This window comes from Strix aluco, chromosome 3, assembly GCF_031877795.1.
Source record: "Strix aluco isolate bStrAlu1 chromosome 3, bStrAlu1.hap1, whole genome shotgun sequence".
In the NCBI taxonomy this organism is placed as follows: domain Eukaryota; kingdom Metazoa; phylum Chordata; class Aves; order Strigiformes; family Strigidae; genus Strix; species Strix aluco.
In genome coordinates, this window is record NC_133933.1 from 85918211 (window position 1) to 85941498 (window position 23288).

The 23288-nt window shown below is 34.4% G+C and overlaps 1 protein-coding gene across 11 annotated transcripts in view; it reads left to right on the top strand.

Moving 5' to 3' along the window:
- The window catches only part of ASCC3 (activating signal cointegrator 1 complex subunit 3), a 288767-nt gene that overhangs the window by 106156 nt on the left and 159323 nt on the right, over positions 1–23288 (top strand). For 10 of the 11 annotated variants that reach the window (XM_074819461.1, XM_074819462.1, XM_074819465.1 and 7 more), the window contains 3 exons: positions 5381–5545; positions 16900–17076; positions 20215–20286. In XM_074819461.1, coding sequence (XP_074675562.1) covers positions 5381–5545; positions 16900–17076; positions 20215–20286 — 414 coding nt within the window. Of the gene's footprint in view, positions 1–5380; positions 5546–16899; positions 17077–20214; positions 20287–21334; positions 23283–23288 lie in introns of those variants that run through there. The other variant, XM_074819466.1, reaches the window with a different exon arrangement.

Genomic DNA, 23288 nt, shown 5'->3' on the forward strand with positions numbered 1-23288 from the left:
CCCATTTCTATTCAGCCATACCCTAATACAAAAAACAGATTGAAATGTCTTGCATGAGTTGCAGCTCATTAAGCAAACGTGACACTTTCTAGCTATTTCAATACTGAAAGAGATGAAGTGGTGAGATAGCAATATAAATGAACATGCTTCTCAGTGTGCTGATAACTGAAGTCAAAATAAAAAAAAAAAATTATTAAAAAGGTCTTTCAAGACTTGGTTACTGTGTCCTTCCCTTGCCCCCAAACAGAAAACAGAATCCTTTTGCTGAATCAGAGTTTTGAGTTTATAACTTTGTGGATGAAATACGTTGTCTCTGAAAATTAATTATACAAAGAAATGCTGCTACCACATTTAAAACTAATTATGAGATGGATCATAATACTGCTTTGCTTATTATTATAATTGAAAAAATAATCTGTAGCTTTCTTAACATTTGCTGATAGTCAACATTTTCTTTTAGCTGCTATTTTTATTTAACACTTTATATATTTGAATTCAATTTATAGTTTGAGACATAAAACTGTTTTGTTTGGGGTTTTTTTGGAGGAATTTTTTTCTCAACTGTAATTTCTATCTGCAAAATAAATATAAGAACCAATATTTTCTGGCAAGACATTCTCTGGAGAACTCTGGTCTTACTAAGTGAGACAGTATATCAAGTATAGCTTTTAATTCAGGTCATTACATTGAGTGACATTGCTGTTTTAAAATAAAATCAAAGACCATTATAATGAATATTTAGTCATCACTTAGAAACAGAAGAATTAGTGATACCATCTTACATATACATCCTGATACATGACTGACATAAAAAAACCCCCTGCGATCTGAACATTGCCAATTTAGATTTAGCAAATTAGCTAAGTAGCTTGCATTTGTAGTATTTCACACCTTAAAGTCTTAATATGCATTGCTAAATATATTTCCTCACTGTTTGCTAATTAAAGTTCCGTGGAAGTACAGCTGCTAATTTTTTGTGGTTGACATGGCTCACTTAAAGTGTTAACAGTTGCATCTGTAGTAGTGTTACAATTCAGTTCATAAATTATGGTCATACTTTTTTACACCTACTATTTTGTAGGAGTACAAGCATTTGAAAAAATCTGTATTTGCTACCAAAATGCACCCAGTAATATTTTAACAAAACATAGAAACACCTCAACACAGCACCACTCTCAGTGATATTAGTGACTCAGTGAGTCTTTCATGTGTTAAGTTTTAAATATTGCAGGACAGGAACATCTTTTTCTGTAATATCACAAAGTGTCTTCAGGACTAATTCTTGGTAATTAGTAAAGACTGGTATATTCTGATGGTAAAATAACTGGACTGGAACAATATTGTGAGGCAGTGCAGGGAAAAATATTTCTCTGAGGAGAATAAATAAATATTATCAAGTTATATCTTGTGGAAATCAAGTGAAGAAGAAGTATTCATAAATGCATATGTTTTGTAAGATGCATTTTTTTCTAATATGTTGAAAGAAACACAGCAGGATGTAAAAAATCCAGGAGATTCCTGGAGTGCATTGATGAGAACTTCCTCCTCTGGTGATAGAGGAGCCAATGAGGAGAGGTGCTCTGCTGTACCTCATACTCACCAACAAGGAGGGGCTCATTGGAGATGTGAAGGTCAACAGCAGACTTGACTGCAGTGGCCATGAGATGGTGGAGTTCAGGATCCTGGAGGGAAGGAACAGAGCAAAAAGCAAGCTCACAACCCTGGACTTCGTGAGAACAGACTTTGGCCTCCTCGGAGATCTGTTTGGAAAAGTCCCATGAGATAAAGCCCTGAAGGGAAGAGAGGACCAAGAAAGCTGGTTAATATGCAAGGATCACCTCTTCCAAGCTCAAGAGCGGTCCATCCCAACAAATAGGAAGTCAGGCAAAAATGCCAGAAGGCCTGCATGGATGAACAAGTTGCTCCTGGTCAAACTCAAACACAAAAAAGAGGCATACAGAGGGTGGAAGCAAAGATACGTAACCTAGGAGGAATGCAGAGACATTGTCTGAGTATCTGGGGATGAAGTTAGGAAAGCTGAAATCCAAGTGGAACTGAATCTGGTGATCCTTCCCCTCTACTCAGCACTGCTGAGGCCGCAGCAGAAGTAGTGTGTCCAGTTCTAGGCTCCCCAGTAGAAGAGAGACATGGACATACTGGATAGAGTCCAGTGAAGGGCCACGAAGATGATGAAGGGACTGGATCATCTCTCACATGGGGAAAGGCTAAGAGAGCTGGGACTGTTCAGACTGGGGAAGAGAAGGCTCGGGGGGATCTTACCAATGTGTATAAATACCTGAAGGGAAGGTGCAAAGAAGACAGAGCCAGGCTATTTTCAGTGGTGCCTAGTGACAGAACCGGAGGCAAATGGGCACAAAATAAAACACAGGAGGTTGTGTCTGAACATCCGGAGACACTTTTTTGCTGTGAGGGTGACTGAGCACTGGCACAGGTAGCCCAGGGAGGTTGCAGAGTCCTCGTCCATGGAGACACTCAAAGCTGTCTTGATATGTGCCTGGACAACTAGCTCTAGGTGGCCCTGCTTGAACAGGGGGCTTGGGCAAGATGACCTCCAGAGGTCCCTTCCAACCTCAGCCATTCTTTGATTCTGTAACTATGAAGTTTGTCAAACTGGGTTTCCAAAACATTGAAGCAGCAAATCAATAGCTTTCTAAAAGCTGTTAATATTATGCTGATGGTACTTGAGGTGATTGAATGTTCTGTTGGGAAGAAATGTTTTGCTCAAATTTGGACTAACAGTTTTCATAAAGTTTTTATAAGTCTCTGCTAGCTTTCTGTATCTGCTTTTCTTAGCCAGGGCCTTGAAGCATTATTCATAATTACCCAGTTCTCTTACCCCTTCCATTTATAATTTTTGTGATAAGAAACTGGTTTTGGTACTAACATTAATGCATACCATTTGTATACCTACCAGCACTACTTTTGAAGGCCACCTAACCTGTCTTGATGTTTTCTTTTTTGGTCAGGCTGGATCTAGTGCAGCAATCTTCATTTTTCTTATTTGTACATTGTGTTGTCACAGATAATAAGATTTTGTCTGAGAAGAAAATGTCATGAATCACATAATCTGTTGGTTTTACATTATCTGGTCAAATTTGAGATTGGATACTGATAGTATCTGATCAACTCTTTTAATTTATGGGGGTTTTTTAGTATTCTGCCATGGCAGCTTAGAATGTTGCAAATGCTGACTAGATGAAAACAATTGTGTGTACAGAAGTGTGTAAGCTTTTGTAGGGATTTACTAGTATTATATTTGCTGCAGAAGCATTATCATGTATAAGGCTGAACTGTGCATCATCTTAGTGTTTTATTTCTGAACATCTAAAGTTAAGAGAAAGCCCAATCATAAAATATGTTTATTATGAAAGAACTGGTAGGGATCAGATGCATGTTTTCCTGTCTGACTGTAGACTCAGTTCTTATTTGTGATGTGGAGCATGGGTTCATCAAATACCAAATGTAAAAATTTATTTATTACTGTTTGTTCTTTTTTTCTTTAAGTAGAGTTGCAGAAAAATATTATTGAGAGGAAAAATATGGATGTAATGTTGCTTTAAGCATCAAAGGACTTGATACAATAATTTGTATTAAAATAACCTTGGAATCAAAATCTGTCAGAAGAAACTAATTCACGTTTGGGGGGAAAAGATGGCAATTTAGTTAAAAATACTTTGTCAAATAAAGTTATACTGGTAGAAGTAGGAAGTTCTTGCAATTTAGAAATTCCTATTTTAAACACTCTATCATAAACCTAGTTTGGTCATCTATTTAACATTTTTATATGTATTCTCTTATAGAATAAGGTAATTCGAGATTATTGACTGGAATTTGGTAAATGTCAGTAGAATTTTAGAAAACAAGTGTCGTATTCTCTAGATCCTGTCACAAGTTGATAAACTTATTTATAAACATGAACCACTTACAGGTTCATAATCCCTGGACTGTGTTTTCTTTTAGTATCATGCCTATTTATTAGAGCTGTTAGAATTTTCTGCGTTTTGTCAATTCTTAATATCTTTCAATGATTGGTAAGTATTAATCACCTCTAGATAGCATCTGGACAAGATTTTCCTGATTTCTAAATTTATATTGGAGCCTACAAAACAACAGAATCTGAATCTTCCTTTTTATTTTCTGACTGATTTTCAACTGCAAAGTTACAGAGTAACCTTTATTTTAATAGATCTAAGTTCTTTTTCTGTGAAATAAGTGAGACTGTAAGGTAAGCTTTGTGCCTGTCCCAGAAACCTCAAGCTTTGATAGACAGTGATTCATTAGATTTGTGGTGAATAGGCAATAAATAATTGCCCTTAAATCATAGTCATAACTTGCAGGCAAGTTACTACTGAATTTCAGTGGATGAGATTCAGTTCTGTGGGGGTTTTATACATAGCAGTTGGCACTTAAATAGAAATTATTTTTGTTGTAGAGTAGATGAAAAATCTGTATTTCTATTTCTATTCAGAACAGCTGCTGAGAACTTTTTGGGGAGAGGAGTGAGATGCTTTCTTTAGAGTGACCACTTTGTGTCTGATTTTAAATTTTAAAATGCTACTTTCTTGAATTCTTGTGTTAAGATCACATAAAATGACTCGTGAGTGTATTGTCATTGTGGGGAATGGAGGGTACTACAATTGTTCAGCAATTGGAGATTGAATCTACCTTGGTTTTATCTGTTGGACAGTCTATTACTTAGGGATTTATGCAGAAAGAGAAGCCATTGCAAGAGCATGCAAGAAATGGCACCATAACAGAGAATTACCACAGACATATCTACATGAAACCATAAAGTTTGGAAGTTACTTTGTCTGGGACTGGTGGAAGTTGCGTAATCTCTTTTGCCAGTGCAAGGATCAAGATATCAAAATGTACAACTTGAAAGTATGCCTTAGGGAGAAAGCATTTCATAGGGAACTTGGAACTATCAGATCAAGCTTAGGTATGAAGTGGGTCTTAGGTGTTTATGTGCTAAAATATTAGAAATATTTTATCACAGATAATTTTTAGTGGGACACATACACTAAATGACTCACAATTATATAAGGAGAGTTGATTCTGGATATCTGCTTAATTGTTTTAATGTGGAAAATGTATACAAATGGTGCACAGTACCTTGAAGGTATTGGTTGATATTTCCATACGGTTTTCCATACTAAATCCTACTAATGGCCATCCAACATGTGTAGATGCAGCAAACTGTGTCTGCTTCATATGTAAGTAGGTAAAACTTAAGATAGCTTTGCTAAGTTCTACATTGCATTTACTCTGCTGTATATTAAAATACTGGGTTTTTATAAATTTGAATCTGGATTTTTCTTTGTAAATGCTTAATATTTCTTTTTTTCTGCTGTACTAGATGCTTGTGACTACTCCAGAGAAGTGGGATGTAGTGACAAGAAAAAGTGTTGGTGATGTAGCCCTCTCTCAACTAGTAAAACTCTTGATTCTTGATGAAGTTCATCTGTTGCATGAAGACAGAGGACCAGTACTTGAAAGTATAGTGGCACGTACTTTACGTCAGGTAAGAGCTAAAAAATTTTTGAAATAATTTCATTTTGGTCAAGAACAGATAGATTTCAGTGTAAAAGGATAAATGCTTAGACAATGAAATCAAAATGCTTAGATAGCTTACAATTTATTTTATAGCTATTCTGTACTAAGAATGAAGAAAAATTTTTGTCTTCTACCTCTGTTCTGTATTGTATCAACTACCAGATTCCTAGGATGCATAATTTACTACAGAGCTATTTCTTAACTTATGATTTATTTACTTAATGTACTTACTGTACTAGTAACAGCAAAATTAAACATTTTTAAAACATAATAATCAGGTTAATGTCTTAATGTAACCAAAATTGAAAGTATTTTCTTACCAGGAATGATGAGTTTTAATCAGTAGTTTTCCTAGGATAATTTTTTTTTAAATTAAGAGTAGTGTCTTAAATCTAGGTAAGGCTTTCAGCACTGCTAGAAAAATACTACATAATTTTTACTTTAGTATAATTGGTCCTGGCTTTTTTCCCATGCTTTAGTGGTACTTTTTAAATACCAAGATTTGGCAAAAGGAGAGAGGGATGAATGTATAGGGTTTTTTTCTTAAATCTTGTACAAAAGAAGGATTCAGAGTTAGGCAATAAATAAGATTAGTCTCAATGGTGAGATGTGCATTTGCAGTAAAAATAAAATGTGGAATATAGGGATGAATAAAAAGGATGGAATTAGGATGGATAAATAAATAATGGTAAGGAGAGGATAGAGTGCCATTCTTCTTTTTTGTTATGCAGAGCAAAAGTATGTCAATACAAATAATCTGTAACAAGTTAAAAATAAAGACAATTGGTATTGGTTTTGCTCTGTTTGTAGCGTGTTAAATGTATAAAGCCTTTTAGCTTTCAAGATGCTTTCTTCTTGGTAAGGCTACACTAACCGTATTAAGGCTGTCTGAATCACCTGATTCCAGCTCCTCTAAGAAGGGAATAAAATGGATGTCTGCTGTAATCCAGTACAGAAAGTGTAAAGTTCCTGTATAAAGAACATCTAATTCCTTAGAAGAAGCTATACTGGAAAAATATTTTTTTTATGGAGAGTAGGGCTTTGTAGAGTTTAGACTACCTCTAGGGCACTAAAGCTTAACCTGTTTGATATTATATTTTCTTTCTTAAATGGTTTTGATACCCTTGTTTTCCTTAGGTGTCTTTAAAGTAAAGCATCTCAGCTTTTAGCAGTGACCATGATGGTCATTGTCTTCATGTCAGATTGCAAGACTCATTCATTTGTTACTGCGAAATTTTGTGAGACTTGTAAGGTAGGGTTCAGCTGTCCAAAATAGATGTCTAGAGCCATTTTATCTGCCCTACATTATTCAGCTTGGCATCCTGTTTCTGCTTCATTTGGACACAAATCTCCCATAGTTCCTTTCCTTTTGTGTCTGTCAAGCCTGTGCAGGTAACTTAAGGAATATAAAATCTGAGGCAATTATGTCTTGGGTACGGAATCCTAGCCTTAGTGTGTTTATTGTAATATGGCAGTATCTTGCTTCAACACTCATTTAAAAAATATCTATCTAGGGTACTTTAATCTTCTAGGATTTCAAGGTTTGTTTTTGTTTTACCTACCAAGTTGGAGTTTAATTCATCTGTAATTGAAGCTACTCATTTGTACCATTCCTTAAGTGAAACAGTTGGGAAGAAAAACAAAACACAAATCTTTAAATTAACTCTCTAACCACCTTTCTGAAGACCTTATTTATTCTAAGTTGATAAGAAAGGCAGTAATGGAGACCCCTATGAATCCTCACAAGAAGGTAGCTGAAGAGAGAGGAAATTTACAGTGTGAAAGTACACTAAAAGAACCCCACAATTAAACAGAAAACAAAATTACTTGTAGAAATGTATAGAATTATGCAGTAGCAAACAATTCCAGACAAAAATATTTTGAATTGCAAGCCTCCCAGAGAGGGACAAAGAAACAGGAGATGTTTTGTATGACTTTTTTATCTTTTTAATATGGAAACAAATAATAAAAGAGTTAGTTTTAAAAATTACACTGAAATGTTATACTGCAGCATCTGAGCCTGCAAGCATAGCTCTATGAAGTTTGTAGTATGCATCCATAACTAATTATGAAATTATTGGAACTTTGATGACTAAAAAAGATAACATACATTTTCCGATTTCAGAATATTTCACTGGAGTTTAGTGAAAATACTATTACAGATGTTTTAAGTGTAAAAATATCACATCTAATGTTTTAATGATATTTTGCAAAGAAAAAAATATTTGGTTACATTTCTGTGGTTCTGTTCTCTGCTCATAGTTCTGTTTTATGCATTTTGATACAAATTCATAAATGTCCCTGGAGCGGGAACTAAACCCAGGATATTCAGCCCATCCCTGGAGAATGTCCTTCCGACTTCAGTGATTCTGTACGAAACATTAAGTTCCTCTCTAGCCCTTCTGAAAGTAGTTCTAGAACATATTTTCACTGATATCTATAGAAACATCATACTCATTCAATATTCATGCACACGGGAGGTAAGAATAATTGTTCAGTTCTTAGAAAACAGAGAAACAACAAAAAAACAACCAAAAAACTCATTGACAATATCAATCTAAAATATCCTTCTGTCAATTACACCACTGCAGTAATTGCTGAAAACAATTACTTGATTTGTATACTGGTTTAAAACATCACAAATATTGACTGTTTTTTCCTAATTTGTAGTGGAGGGATTCAGAAAGTGATTAGACAAGTAATTCAAAGAAAAATCCATTGCAGATTAACAGTCACTAGATCAGACTGGGGGCTGTAGTAATCGGGGACTGTGCTGGCAAATATCATTGACATTTTCCCAGTTTCCATACTGTCCCTTTTGGGCACTGTGGGAGACAGTTGGAGTTTTGGTCTGACCTGGAACAGTCATTTCTTGTATCACTTCTGGGACAGAACTGTGATAGATTCCTGTGAATACTACTTCAGCCTTTTCAATAAATCACTAATAGCTGCTCTGATAATGGTGTGTACCTGTAGTTTCATGTGGATCGTACTTCCCTAGCATGTATATGAGACTTATCTTAGGAGACAATGTCATGACTCCTGTGCAGGTCAGGATGTAAAATGTAGCACCTTTTACATTTTTCAGGGCTCGTTATCCTGTCTTATAGAAAGAGCATCTCTCTTGTTTTGTTAGAGTGTGTGAGGGTTGTTCTGCTTAGGTGGAATAATAGAAAGACAATGGATTTTATTGGGGGGGGGGGAAGACAGGACACGACACTTTTTAATAATTAGTGTTCAGCTAGCTACTTGGGCCTAGAACTGTGCCAGAAATGAATGTTTTCAGATCTGTAGTCATATGCTGTACAAATACAGCTATACAAATACATTCTCAAAACAGGAAAATCCTTATGCCTTAACAGGTCTCTCCTAATTTGTACGTCAGAATACTTGAATTATTGTTGTACTTTGACTCAGATGAACACTGAGTCACACCACTTACTGTAAGACTTTAACATGTTCATTTTAACTTATGGCTCTTTTTAGAATCAGTTTTTTAAACCTGGAAGGAGCATATATATTGGAATTGCTGACAGTTTTACTCACAGCAGAGTGAACAGCATATTCGTGTGTGTTTGCACTTTTTGAATTTTAGAGAATGTTTTTGCAAGTGATTTAAATTGACTTTGCTAAACATTTTGGTGGGAAAATTGCTTTAAGCTCTGTTATATACTGTAGGTATAACATCAAACAACTTCTTTGAATCCAATTTATAGCTTTGATGTTTAAAGTTTTAGTCTAGAGCATAATGCAGATGTAAAACTGAAATGCTTAAACTTTTTAATCAAACTTTTCACACTTCTGTAATATCTACTAAGCTTATTAGCTTGAAAGAAAAAAAATGACTGCTTTTAAAGGACACTGAATTATTTTGTCATAATTATTCAGAGATTTTGATGACTTCTTTGCTGCTTACGGGTATTTTTTCACAAAAAACATACTGAATATTATACTTGAGTGATGTATGAGCTTTGATACCTTCTCTCAACTATGTGAATGATAAATTGAATAAAAGAAAATCCATAGTAAAGGATTTCTCAGATTTTGGAGAACTGAAGCTCCTGTCTTAGACACGCAAATATTGTTCTCATCACAGTGTCATTCTTCAAATTTAAATTTCAATTGCTTTATGTTTTTGTATTATATCAACAAAGTTGCTAGATAAATAATAGGTGGGACAACACAGCAGGATAAGCAGTCCAGGAGATTGCCAGAGTGCACTGATTGGAACTTCCTTCTCCAGGTGATAGAGGAGTCAATGAGGAGAGGTGCTCAGCTGTACCTCATACTCACCAACAAGGGAGGGGCTCCTTGGGAATGTGAAGATCAAAGGCAGCCTTGGCTGCAGTGACCATGAGATGGCTGTTTCCTTTCTTGAGCTTTCTTTCCTCATGACAGCTTATCTAAGAAACTTTCCCTCTCGACTGTCATGTAGTTTTCCTTGCTCTGGATGCATTTTCAATATCTCTAGTTCCTTATTATCTCCTCTACCTCTTTTTTTCTGTCTCTTTGGTTCCCTCTTTTACCACGTTTCTAGAAATCAGAAGCAAACAAGTTCAGAGGTTTCTCACTGAAATCCAAATGCATAATTGTTATCAAACTAGGAATTTTATGTGCTTGGAATCCCATTCTTAAGAAAATCTGAGCAATTAAAAAAAGAAAGTTAAGGCTGATAGCTAATGACCTAAAACCAGCTGATTGGATCTATATATATATTGTGTCTAATTATAGCCCACTGTAGCTCCTGTATGTGTCTTTTGGGACTAGAATGGCATTGACATTTCATCTGGTTCTTCATTTCTCATCTTGAGTGACTGCTGTTAGTCTTTTCTCTCTTTGATGTTCGTTATATAGGCTAATCAAGTTTCTCAGCATCTTCTATTACAGGATAAACCAAACAAGCTTACTAAAACGTTCTGCAATAATTTTTTGATTTCTAACTATAGTGTTGTAAGGCTTTTTTCGCTGAACTTATATTTATGATTGTATTTTTTAAATATGTCAACAAAACTGAGTATAGAACTTTTGTGTTAGTTTTGGTTGTGGCATACACAGAGGTAAAGCGTTTTTTCCTCCTATTACTCAGTTCTATCCTTTTATACCTCTAAGAATTTCATGTACTTAATTTGCTAACACTTCATTTTTGGAGTTTGCGTTCAGATGCTCGTTCATTAAGTCCTCAGACAAACCTCTTTATAATTGCTGCAGGATTCACTTGTTGCTATAAGAACGTTTCCTGAGAATAGTGTCTTGTTTTGCAGCTGTGGCCTGTTTTAGAATGAGCTAAATTAAAAGATACTTAGTTTGAATGGGACCATCAACCTAGATTTATCTGTATGGCTGACGCACACATAAGTTATATAAATTCTGCCAATCACCTGCTCTTGTCACCAGTTATTTTTTTATTTACTACATATCATGGATAAAACTATTGAATAGAGTCAGACTTAGGAAGCAATTCGAGGCATCCCTTTTTAATCGCTGTTTTTCAATTATACATTCTCTTTAAAATCTGTCAGTTCACCAGCTTGTGATAAATTTAATACATGTTTTCTTGCTATTCTCTGATGTTATTTTTAAACAGTGTGGTGTGCAGCTGTCTGTGTAATGCCTTACATGAGTCTAGATCTATCTTGTTATCTTTTCTGGCAACCTTGTAGTTGTGTAAAAATGACTTTTTTAAAACAAAATACTTTTTTAAAACAAAACCTAATCACCATTTGTTTGGAAAATGTTATGTATCAGATACTTGAATTAATCTTCAGAATTCTGATGTCAGGAAGTCATTCTGCACGTCATTTTTTAGTATTGATATGTGAACATTTTTCCTTTTCTGTGATATATCCATGGAGTTTAAGAGGTAATAGTGATTGTCATATGGTAAAGCAGTCAAACTGATTTGTAGAAGAGTTCATATTTCTTTTTGTTTCTTAGTTTGAGAACAAAGCAGTCAGCATAGCATGAAAAGGCATTCTGTCATTCAAGAAAAACTGACAGGGCACTGTGCAGGACATAGAAATCTCTTAATAGGTATATTCAAAATGTCATTTCTTAAGGCAAAGTATTGCATATTTAATATTTAGCTGAGGGAAAATAATATGGCTTCTAGTAGTGCTTTCTGCATGGTTACATTTTTTCGGTGCCTCTAGATTTTTAAATATGTTCTAAATGGAGGACTGAGATCACAGTATTTTCAGGGTTCATTGGAAGCAGAGTAAAACTCATTTATAAAATTACTTGATGGTTGCCTGGTAACAAATGCATTCTGTGCAGAGTGTTTGAGTTGTAGGTAACGTCCTATGTAGAATCTTCAAAACAGTATTAGTAATTGCATTTTTACTATGTACTTTTGATTTTGCAATTTTATGGGTTTTTCCATTTTTGTTCCTAAAACTAGGAAATTACCACCTATGTGGACTGATTAACAATTTCTTAATTCTTTCATTAGACAGTAAACAAGATACCAATAAACAAGTAAACACTGGTGAAACATTCTGATTAACTTCCTTCTTAGTAATTTCGAAACACCTTTAACTCTTTTTTTAAAAAAAATTTCTAATAATTCCTCCTTTCCTTTCTTTTTCTCTTTTTTTTTTTTTTTTTTTTTTGATAATGGGAAAAACATGGATCTTGTGAGAGGCTGAGACTTAGAGCCATTCTGTGGGCAGGGTGGTATCTGATTAATAACTAATGTGAATCCCTGTATGCAGTACTTCATCATTACCACTGTTGAGAGGGAACTCAGGAACCTAAGTTAAGAATTCATCTTCTTGCACATTTAGACTAAAAACTAAGAAACGCTTGTATCTAGTCTTTATTGTACATCTGAAGGGCACACAGACTGACTCCAGAGGGTGTGTTGAAGTGATCCTGGGTCATCTGAGTATCAGATTAATTTCTAACCAGTGGACAATTTTTCAAAGATTAGAATATGTAAACTTGTCTGCTTCACTTAATTCTGTGCTTGAGTTGAACAATCAGGGATATGCTTTCCAGCTTGATTGTAATTCATTCTGTGAATGATATTTTAATACATGGTAATGGGAAGACTGCCAAGATCACAAAGTTCAGGAAGAACTTTAGAAGTCAGATAAAAGAATATCTCTATGCATACTCTGTATGCTCTCAAGTGGCGGCTGTAATGTAATGAGAAGATATGCAAATCTTAAAACCTATTAGGAAGAAAATGATCCTGCTGTGATCAATTTACAATCCAGAGAGGCACTTCCCATACCTGATCCTTTATCATTTACAGTGTAAATGCAGATGATGCTTGAGTGTGGGAAATCAGTACCGGATATCTATATTCTGTTTATACTTTCTGTATACATGAAATTTCATGGTGTGATAATCATGTTCTGCGAATGTGTATGGTGAACATGCTGTCAATTCTCCACATGCCATCATGAATACATCTGAATTAGATATACTAATTAGATATGTCAATTAAATATAGTTATGGCAATTTTATTTCTTCCAGTGTAACATCAAATCAATAAAATATAATAAAGCTTTCAAAGAACATGATGTGCAAATACTGTGACAGTTCAGTTTTCCAAAGAAAGCCTTCTGAGTTCCAAATGGTGCTTATATTTTTACTGAGGTAATTAAACATATCTGAAGATTAAAATGATTGAGATTGCATGCCAGTAGTGAAGAAACGCACTTAGCTGCATACCACCAGCCAGTGATAGGGAATGTAAACAGAAAACTTTGTCATCCAAAATGTCCTTTCAGTAATTTTTACTGCAATTTCAGGAAAAGACTATGTGTTCATAGTGTCTTACATATGAAGGCATAGTCTCTAATTGGGACTCCTAGGACCAAATAATAAGTGATCCAGCACATGAAGAATATTAATGACTGAATGGACTGTATTTACAAAGGGCATCTGCACACTTTCAAGATTTACTTTTCTTTAGAAGCATCTGAGAGCAAAACACATTAATGCTTGCTCTTCAAGGGAAACTCGGAAAAGTAGCTGAAAAATGCATGCAGAGAACTCTGTTCTAAAAATGTGTTAGAATTCTAAAAGCCATTATGAAAAATAAAGTCTCTATAGTGCTTGGATAGATGAATAATAGATAAATAATTGAAACTGAATTATAATCACAGAGAAAATGCAAAAATAAATCATGTGTTATGGTTGCATATTCAGGTAATTTTGTTTTTCTAACTTCTAAGTTTAGCACAGTTTTAGTCACTGCTGTTTGTATGTTGCTGTGTATAATTAAAAGAATAAAACTCATTCTGTATATGTATGTGATGATGTGCAGGCACATAGCATTTTATTTTACAGCTTGAATTTGATGTGAGCATAAAATAATTGGAAGAATTGTCATGATACATTTTGGGTTTTAGAGTAAATGTACCTCTTTTTGCTTCTTCATTATTTTTCTATATATATTAGTTATTGATATTTTGTGCTGTTAAGTGCATATAAAAGTAGATGGTAAAACATAAATATTTTTTGTTTGGATGGCCTTGAAAGAAGTTAAAGAAATTGGTAGAATGATTCAGAGTCTTAGTAGTCCTTATTTAATTATGAAGACTAACAAAATGTTACTAAAGAGCAAAAGATACTACTGCCTGATTTCTTATAGCACTCTGACTTGGGTTTTGTGGCTTAATATAAATAGGAAACTAATTGTCCAAATAATTTGTAAATTTTAGATTTATAAACTGAAAAAAATTTGTAGGAACTATACACATATGCACAAATATATGTAAAGTATAATATAAAATATGAAAAAATGTATTTTGTTTTAAAATGTACTATGCATGTTAGTAATTTTAATTACTTGCTTGTCTTAACTCTCTGCTGCCATTTTCATGTGGAATTGTAATTCAGGGTTTTCAGTCAGCTCCTTAACTCCAGGGCCAACTGCCAGATAAGTGAAGTTAAATGGCTTCTTTTTACAAAGGTTTTGAAAATGGTGATTTCAGTAAACTGTAACTGTTCTTTAGGCATTGTTTATATTTTGAAAGAAAACTCTGAACAAACAGCTTACGGTTAATTGCTGTAAAAATTCATACTTCCACGGTTATTAAGCAGAGTTCTTGTTAATTGTTTAAATACTTGAAATGCTTTCCTACCTTCAGATGGAACTGAGCACATTTTCAAACTAGTGCTTTAAGGCTCTTAGGAGATTTGAAAAAAAATGGTTATTGAATTTAGCAAAATCAAATAATGTTTTCCAAATTGGAGCTCAGTTACACTTTCAGGTTGTTGTACTTATTATCAGGTGATTGTGAACAAAGTACAGAGTAAATATATCAGCAAGTGGTTACTGTTCTTACAGATTCAAGTTTCTAAAAAAAAAAAAAAAAAAAAAGAGTGTATAAACATTAAGTAAATTAAACTTTACTACAGGGTGCAGGTGCCCAGGTGCTGGCAGTGGGGGGCTGCAGTGTGGCCTCTATGAGGAGAGTCCGGGGCTGCCCCATGCTGGGCACAGCTGATTCCAGCTGGCTCCAGTGACCCACTGCAGGCCACGGCTGAGCCCAGCGGCCAAGATGGTGGCGCCTCTGGGAAACCATATATAAGAAAGGGTAAAAACACTGTGTAGCAGTTGAGAGAGAGAAAGAGAGGAATGAGGAAAGAAGTGTCAGAAACAACCCTGCAGACACCAAGGTCAGTGCAGAAGGAGCTGGTGCTCCAGGGGACCGAGCCAAAACCAAACCAAACCAAAAAAAACCCAAAAAAATAAAAGCATCCATTTCCCTGCCCCTCCCCACTCCCAAGCCCCACCCTCCACCCCCCTGAAAAAATAAAAGACAGAAACCAAAACCAGACCTCAAACACCTCAAAACTGTGTAGTTGAGGTTGACTATAGTCCTTTAGGTCATCACATAATCCAGCTATAGAAAGTGATGTAAGAAATAATACTGCTTTGTACTCTTAAAGGTGAATGCTGCTTTTGTTCCCTGCAGATGGTCGACTTTTGAAAATGAAACATCTCATTTGTCCCAGCCATCTCAGAATTTGCATTTACATATAAGGTTTTGTTGTACATGGCTGTCCTTTGCAAAGGTGCTCTTTGTATAAGTGCAAAAGGGTAAATCAGCAGGTTTTCTGTGTTGTTTGGTTGACTGCATCCACATTTTAAGCATCAAGACTTTTGCCATGGGACATGTCCATTACCAGGCAACATAGTGGTTTACTTCATCTGCTTGATGTCTGTGGAGTTGTGGGGGAGTGTGTTCTTTTGGAATTTTGTTTAATATTTTGGTGCACTTGTTATTTGCCAGGTGTATGTTATGGTAGGGTGTATTTTAGTTTCCTTGACAATGACCTCCGTATATTTTTTCATCATCTTTTTTGAAAGCTTTTATTTCATCTGTTTTAATTACACGGCACTTGCTTTCACTTTAACTCAAACACCTGAGTGATTCAAAATCTGTATTCTAAGTAAAGCCTCATATTGTTTTGAATAGGACTTAGCCAGGTAGAAGTTACCAGGCTTACTCATCATGAGACATTCACGCATTTGAGACAAGTTCAGAACTTGTATGTGACTTCAGTTTTAGTGTCTAAAAAGCCTTTTGATGAAAATTACCATGAACTTTGCTTCTAAATAATTATGCTAGTAAGAAAGTTGTGAGCCAGCCTGCATGGCTTTTAATAACCCAGAAGGAAATGGTAAAACTCCTGCGTACTTTCCTCATTCAAGTCTTTTGGCTGGTTTCATTCTTTTTGAAAATTATCTGGAAATACATGTAATATGTATGCAGGTTTTTATATGGAACAGAGTATTTCATTGTAAAGCGCCATTTCTGTCCCTTATCAAATGGGAAGGCATGTAATGCAAACATTTGGGGAATTTAAAAAAACATAGAAAAAAATGTCTGTTACAGAGAACTAGAATAGATTACCTAAGACAGTTGTTGAAAGGTCTAAGCAAAAGCCAAGACTGAGGAATGACATAAATTACATTCTTTCTTTTCAGAAGTGTGGTGTGATTTGGACTAAGAAATGATGCCAAATTATCTGTCCTAGTTTTGCCTATAAATTGGACTATCCCTTCTTAACAAAGCCAGTTTTACTGCTGTTGTTCCTCCATGTCAGTTAATGATTGCTAACCTTTTGGAGGACAAAAGTACAATAAAACAGAAGGACGAATAAGCAAGATTTGATGGAATTGCAGAGTGCTCTCATTTCTTCAATATAGGATAATTGCTAACTCACGTCTTGTTCACCTTTTGTAGAAAGTATTAACTGCTGCTTTCACATTACTGTTTTATAAGGGGTGTTTTAAAACTGTGCTTGACTTCTTGGCTTATAACACTTGGATAATTTACAGGTTTTCTGTTTCTTAATAGGTTGAGTCTACACAAAGTATGATTAGGATTTTGGGCCTTTCAGCTACATTACCCAATTATCTTGATGTTGCTACGTTTCTGCATGTCAATCCCTGCATTGGACTGTTCTACTTTGATGGCCGTTTCCGACCTGTACCACTGGGCCAAACCTTTATAGGAATTAAGACAACCAATAAGGTAAAGAGTCATGAATGTCAAAGAAAGGATTGCTGTTTGTTTTGATCATGCTTCATGTATGTATGTGTAGGGGGTACAAGTTGATTATGCTACACGTGTTCCATGAAGCATATTTTCTTCTGTATAAAAATATACACAATTGAAAGGCGCTTTAAGAATCGTATTTCCTCAGTTTACAATACTTGTAAATAGACCTTGTTGCAGTTGAATACAATGGTATTTAGCTTTGCGTTGCCTCTACTTCACTACTAAATTTTGCTTGATGAAGGAGAAATCATCACCTTCAACTGCAGAGTCATTGTAGCAGCTGATTATTCTGCCTTTCTCATTTCAGTTTTCCATTTTGCTAGAAACAGTGGTGCTTCTTGTTTGGCTGTAACGATCCTTGAGGAATGTTACAATAAAAATACTCATTTATGAAATATGGAGATAGATACATAGATAAATTATCACGGCAGGCATTAATACTAGTTGGATATACGTTATTGATGAAAATCTTAGCATGCTAAGCCATTAACTAGCATATGTGCACATTTGATAAAAAACACTAATATTAAAGTAGTCCCTAAATAAGATTCTTTACTGTTTCTGCTCTTGCTCATTTTGGGAAGCATTAAGGCCATGTTCAGGTATAATACTCTTACTAAAAATCATAAGTGCAGTGCCACTTGACATGTAATTTTTCTTTAAATGCAGGACACTTTTCCATAAGATTTCCTATGCATCTCACTAGCTGATAATTAAAGTTTATCTAGCTTAACTTTTAGAAAATCTTATTTTGCTATGATTTAATTTAATAGAAAGCAAAACATTTTCAATCAGAAGTTAATTTCATAGCTTAATCAGTAAAAGCATTTTTGTTCTTTTTTGTAAAAATGGACACTGCCTTTCTTACTAGGTTAAGTAGTTCATTTCATCTGCAGTGCAGGAAAGAAACTTATTTCACAACTGTAGGGAGCCATTTCAAGTCTATACACACAAGAATAGTTTACCATATGGTGCTTACCATGATTTGCATATTTTAACCTTCATTAATTGTTTCAAGTACTTTTGCTGTTATTTGCTGTTGGTTTTCTTTAATCCTTTCATGATACTTGATTTGAATATTTAGTTTCTTTCCACTGTACAGTAAGAAAAAAAGAAAGATTCCATTTCTTCATTCTCTCTTTAGAATGCATTTATTTAAAAATCAAAGAAATATACAAATAATACTATACAATTTGGAATTATTAAAAAAAACAGTAAGTTTTCTAAAAAAACATGAGGAGATGAGGAAATATTAGGAGGTAGTAGTTATTTTGAAAGGTAAGTACCTGGCAGACTGTTTTGGTAATACCACAGCCAGGAGTTTTTGGTTTTGCTTTTCAGAAAAATGTCATTACAGATTTCATAGAGTTAAATACATTTTTCAGTCAAGATAATACACTTTATTGCAAACTAAAAGTATTAAGCCCCTTTGAAAAAGGATTCTCTTCAGGATAATACTAATAATAAAGCTGCAAAATTATTGCCAGTATCAACATCCTTCTGATCTAGGAGGAAAGCAATGTAAGAACCCGCAGAATCAAAAGCTGTTCTTGCAGAACATCAGCAAATACAATCAGTGCTATGTCTGTACCCACACTGATGTGTTGCAGGAAGATAGAAGCCTGTTAATTACTTTAGGTAGATAGTTTGCCACAGCTTTCTGACATCCTTCAGCCCAGAAACCTCCCAAAAAAATCAGAGCTGGTTAGTGATTTGCAGAATCATGTGCAAACTGTAGGCAAGATTTCAAAGGCAATGACACCGTGCTGTATTTATTATGCATAGAAGTTAGCCAGGAAAGCTCTTAAAACTCTCTATGTTGAAACTCTTAGAGCATGTGGGACCAAGACTAAAGTTTGGCTTCTTCAGTCGGAGGGCTGTTAATCTCAGATATTTTTCATTCATGCCAGTTATTTTTCTTTATGCATGTTTATATTTTCCTCTTTAGGTATAAATGCAAAGAATACATAAAGTTACATTTGTATGTATGTGTATATATATATGTCCACATGTGTATTTGTGCACTGCCTGTGTATGTTTCTCCTTAATGATTTTCACTTGCTATTATTTGAAAAAATATTTAATTAAAACACTAACCTCTCATTTTCAGAATAATTGGACTGGCTACTTGTCTCTTGCCCACATGTCCATATTGTCTTATCTTTTTATTACTCTACTTGTACAATTCCAAATATGAGTTCTCTTCCTTCCTCTAAAGCTGTTTTAAAGCTGCGATTTTTCAACTTTCTGCTATTCTAGATAACTCCACATACTAAATTTCCATTTTTGAATTTTTACATGCTTTGCTCTTGTAAAACATTTCTTTGTGTCAAAAAAATTAGGTTATAAAACATGAATGCACAAATGAAGAATGGAGTGATTGCTCTGATTTTGAACTCAAATTTATTTATTTTGATTTGTTACAACCTTAATACTGAGGTGCATTTGAGTAGATAAATGCTATTTATATTGTGATGCATTACAGAAGTAGGAAAATAAATCTTTAGAGTAGCTTGAAGAATACTTTTTATTTAAACTGAAGTCTTTATTTTGGAACCTTCTTGAAACATTTTATTTATCCATAATTGGAAACTCTGTACATGGTACTCCCACTGTTCCCCATGCATGACCCGACTATGAAGAAATGTCTGTTCTCTATGACAAAAAAGCTGACAATCAGCAATTTCCTAACTACGTATATCTGCAATGTAAGAACTATTTTTACCAAGTGGAAGGACTTAATGTTAGGTAAGATGCTGTGTTAAATGGATATTTCATCAGTATCCTGCAGAAGTAAGATTCCTTAATAAGAAACATATAAATTAAAGAACAGAACTGGGTTATGTCTCTTTGGTCATTAAAAAAGTGAAAGTCACATAATACATTTTCTATCCACTGCCCTTACTCATATTTTGTCTACTTATTTGTATGTTCTATTTGTGAATTTAAGAATACCAAAATGATATTGTTAGGAATGGGAATCAGTATATTGTAAATTAATTGCATAATCACATATCGCTTTCATGGATCACTGTAAATTGCTTGATATGTAGTAGAAAATACATAAAGATAGAAATGCTTTTATTATGAAACATGATGTTTGTTTTTTAGGTGCAGCAGCTGAATCATATGGATGAAGTATGTTATGAAAATGTACTGAAGCAAATAATGGCTGGACACCAGGTATTTATTTTTTGCTTTGGTATGCATTCAGAACACATGTAAAGAAATTAGTCTTGATCATCATAACTAGGTATTAAGACAATATTATTATTATTGTTGCTGTTATTATTATTACTTTGAGATATGTCACTTCAGAGGTCATCTCTAATCTTGAAAATACTTTATAGAAAAAGCATGAAAGAAAATCTAAACAGACTAAATAATGTTAGCTTCTAGCTAAGGTGAAAATTCCTGGTACTTTATATATCCCTTAAAGTAATTAATGTATATTTATGTAACTTTTTTAAAATGACAAGGCAAAGTAGGTCAGTGCTTTAGAGACCTTACACTTAGGTACATTTAATGATTAAAAAAAGAAAAAATACAGCACTTAATTATCATTCTTAGCTTTTCCCATATCTTATGAGTTCTAGTGTCTCCTGTCAGAGATGCAGGATGAGAATTAGGCAGAGTGTTCAAGACATGGTTGCGCAAGGGCTGAGCATCTGTCATTTGAAATATCCTGGGGTTTGTGTTTTGTTTTCTTTTTAAAGGAAGTAATCCTTCATTTTGCTTTACAATAGAGGTTTTTGCAGTGAATTTTCAAGTCTGATATTCCCCTCTGCTAAGATTGTGGGCTTAATTCATGTGCCTGAATAGTTTATCATTCTGTTATTATTGTGATCCTGCATCACCCCCACACAATGTCTCATTTTTGTTAGAGCTTTGTACGTACAGCAGTGTGAGCAGCAGTAACTGTAGCAGGTGTGGCACCTGTTAGAAGCAGGAACAAGTGCTAGTGCACTATAATCCTTCCAAGAAGCTTTTCACTAAATAACCTGTCTATAAAAGAGGGAAATTATTTCTCACACAATCACACTAAGAATTGCATGTTTTCCCCTTTTCACATAAAATTCAAATTATGGTGTTTTTTGAAAGATGAACAGTTGGTTTATGACTTGGGTGGAAAAATACTTCAGCAACAGCTTCTTAGTCCTCCTGCTCCCCCTGCTTTAACACCCTTCTTCCACTGATCTTCTCTTGTTGATATCACTGTTGTTACATTCAGAAAACTTTCATGAAGATTACACATGGAAATGCTGATATTTTCCTGGGTGAAGACTGTTAACAAAATTTGTTGGCAGTACCAAGGGAACTGTGGTTTATTTTCTCTTCATTGTCAGTTATGTACATACCTTACCAAATTCTGAACACTAAGGTACATTTAATTTCTTCTCTTTCATTTCTTGTTAAGATTTCATGTATTTTCACTTGCTGTAGATAAACCTACAAGTAGCAGATTCTTTAAATCAGGAAGTAGAAATAAGTAACTTATGTTGGATTCCTGGCAGGAAGTTGCATGCTGTTCTGGCATATTAATTGCACCTGTCTTCCCCTCTCTTTTCTTCACAGTGAGGACAAAACTGTCTACAAAAATGTATAATATTACTTGAAAAAATTCAAGTACAGTAAGTTGTTTAATTCTAGTAGGAGATGGTTTTGTAGCTTTCCTTGAGAATAGCTTTAGTTTCTGTACTAGCAACTGATTGCATGAGTGTTTTGTTTTAAGACATGAGCTACAGCTGAAAGGGGTCAAGTGAAGAAGTGTAGTCTACTTAATGTTACAGTTTCAGCAGCGGACACTACTGCTGATCTCCATTTCTGAAAATTGTATTTCAAACCAACAACCAATTAAGGAGTATATTTTCAGACAAAGCAGAATGTGGTTTCCCTTGCTATATAGATGTTGATTTGATTTCAGAACACTTTGGTTAATTTGATTCAATTGATTGTAAATGTTAAGCATTGTCTTTGCTTGAAAATGTTTGTTCTGCTGTGTTGCAGAACTCTCTTAAATACATGTCTAAATACCAACCAGTTACACTGGACTTTTCTTCAGAGTATTTAAAACATATTGGTCTTGATAATTATGAAACAAAAATTCATATCCTGAAATCAATGATATGCAAACACTGCTATACAGTCTTTGACTGTATATTTGCATATAATACAGTTAATTATAGTATGTAGTATTGTACCACATATTAAAAATTAGGGATTTTTCCTTTTAATGAGTATTCTATGACAAATGATCTGTCTCATCATTAAACCAATCAGAGATGTTAAAAAAAGTGCAAAAAACAAAAGGTCACATAGATATACCAACATTGAAATGCCTGCACCATAGTGGAAGATTAATATTATGACTGAATATGATTATGACTGAAGATGATATGAATTACTCTAGGAAGGTTTTCTTTAGTGTCTTTTCACAATTTTGAGAATAGCCTTTGATCTTCTAAAATTGTCACCTTCTTCTGATTTTCTTAGTTTTTAGAAATCCATTACCTTGTGTCCACGTTCACCATAGTCTGTTACCGTCATGCTCTGTTACCTTTCTTAGCTTGTGTTATACTTGAAACTTGTGTTTATTTATTTTCTATGTGTGCAAAGTTTGCTTGCTTTTAACAAAGCTGTGGTTACTTCTAAATATACTTAGAAAGATGTATTCACATCTTCCCTTGCAATACTTTAGAAAAAATTTCCACAGCAGTTTATATCTGTATGGAATTCAGGACATCATTGGAATTTTATAACTATTCAGGAAGTAATATGTGACAGACACAGATTTCATTAGCAGTGCTCCAGGGAGCCAAAAACATACCTGTTCTCTTTTATACTGAAATGCAAGAAAGAAATACCAGAGTCAGAGAAAAATACTTTCCCTCTTCTAAAGTTCCATGAGTTAATGTACACCTTCCTGTGGCCATTAAACTTTCACAGTGTTGTCTCTTTTAAAATTCTTTACCAAAGTTTTTGGAATGTCTTAGTAAATTAAATTCAACATTGTTTGTTTATCTACTGTTTTGTTAACTCATTTTCAAAGAATTCTACCATGCCATAACCAAATAATTGACTCTTATGGAAGTCATGCGGATGTGTCCCTGTCATATTATAGGTTACATTGTGATGCTGGACTGAAGTTATATGTTCATGTGTTTTAATAGATGTACATGTGTTTT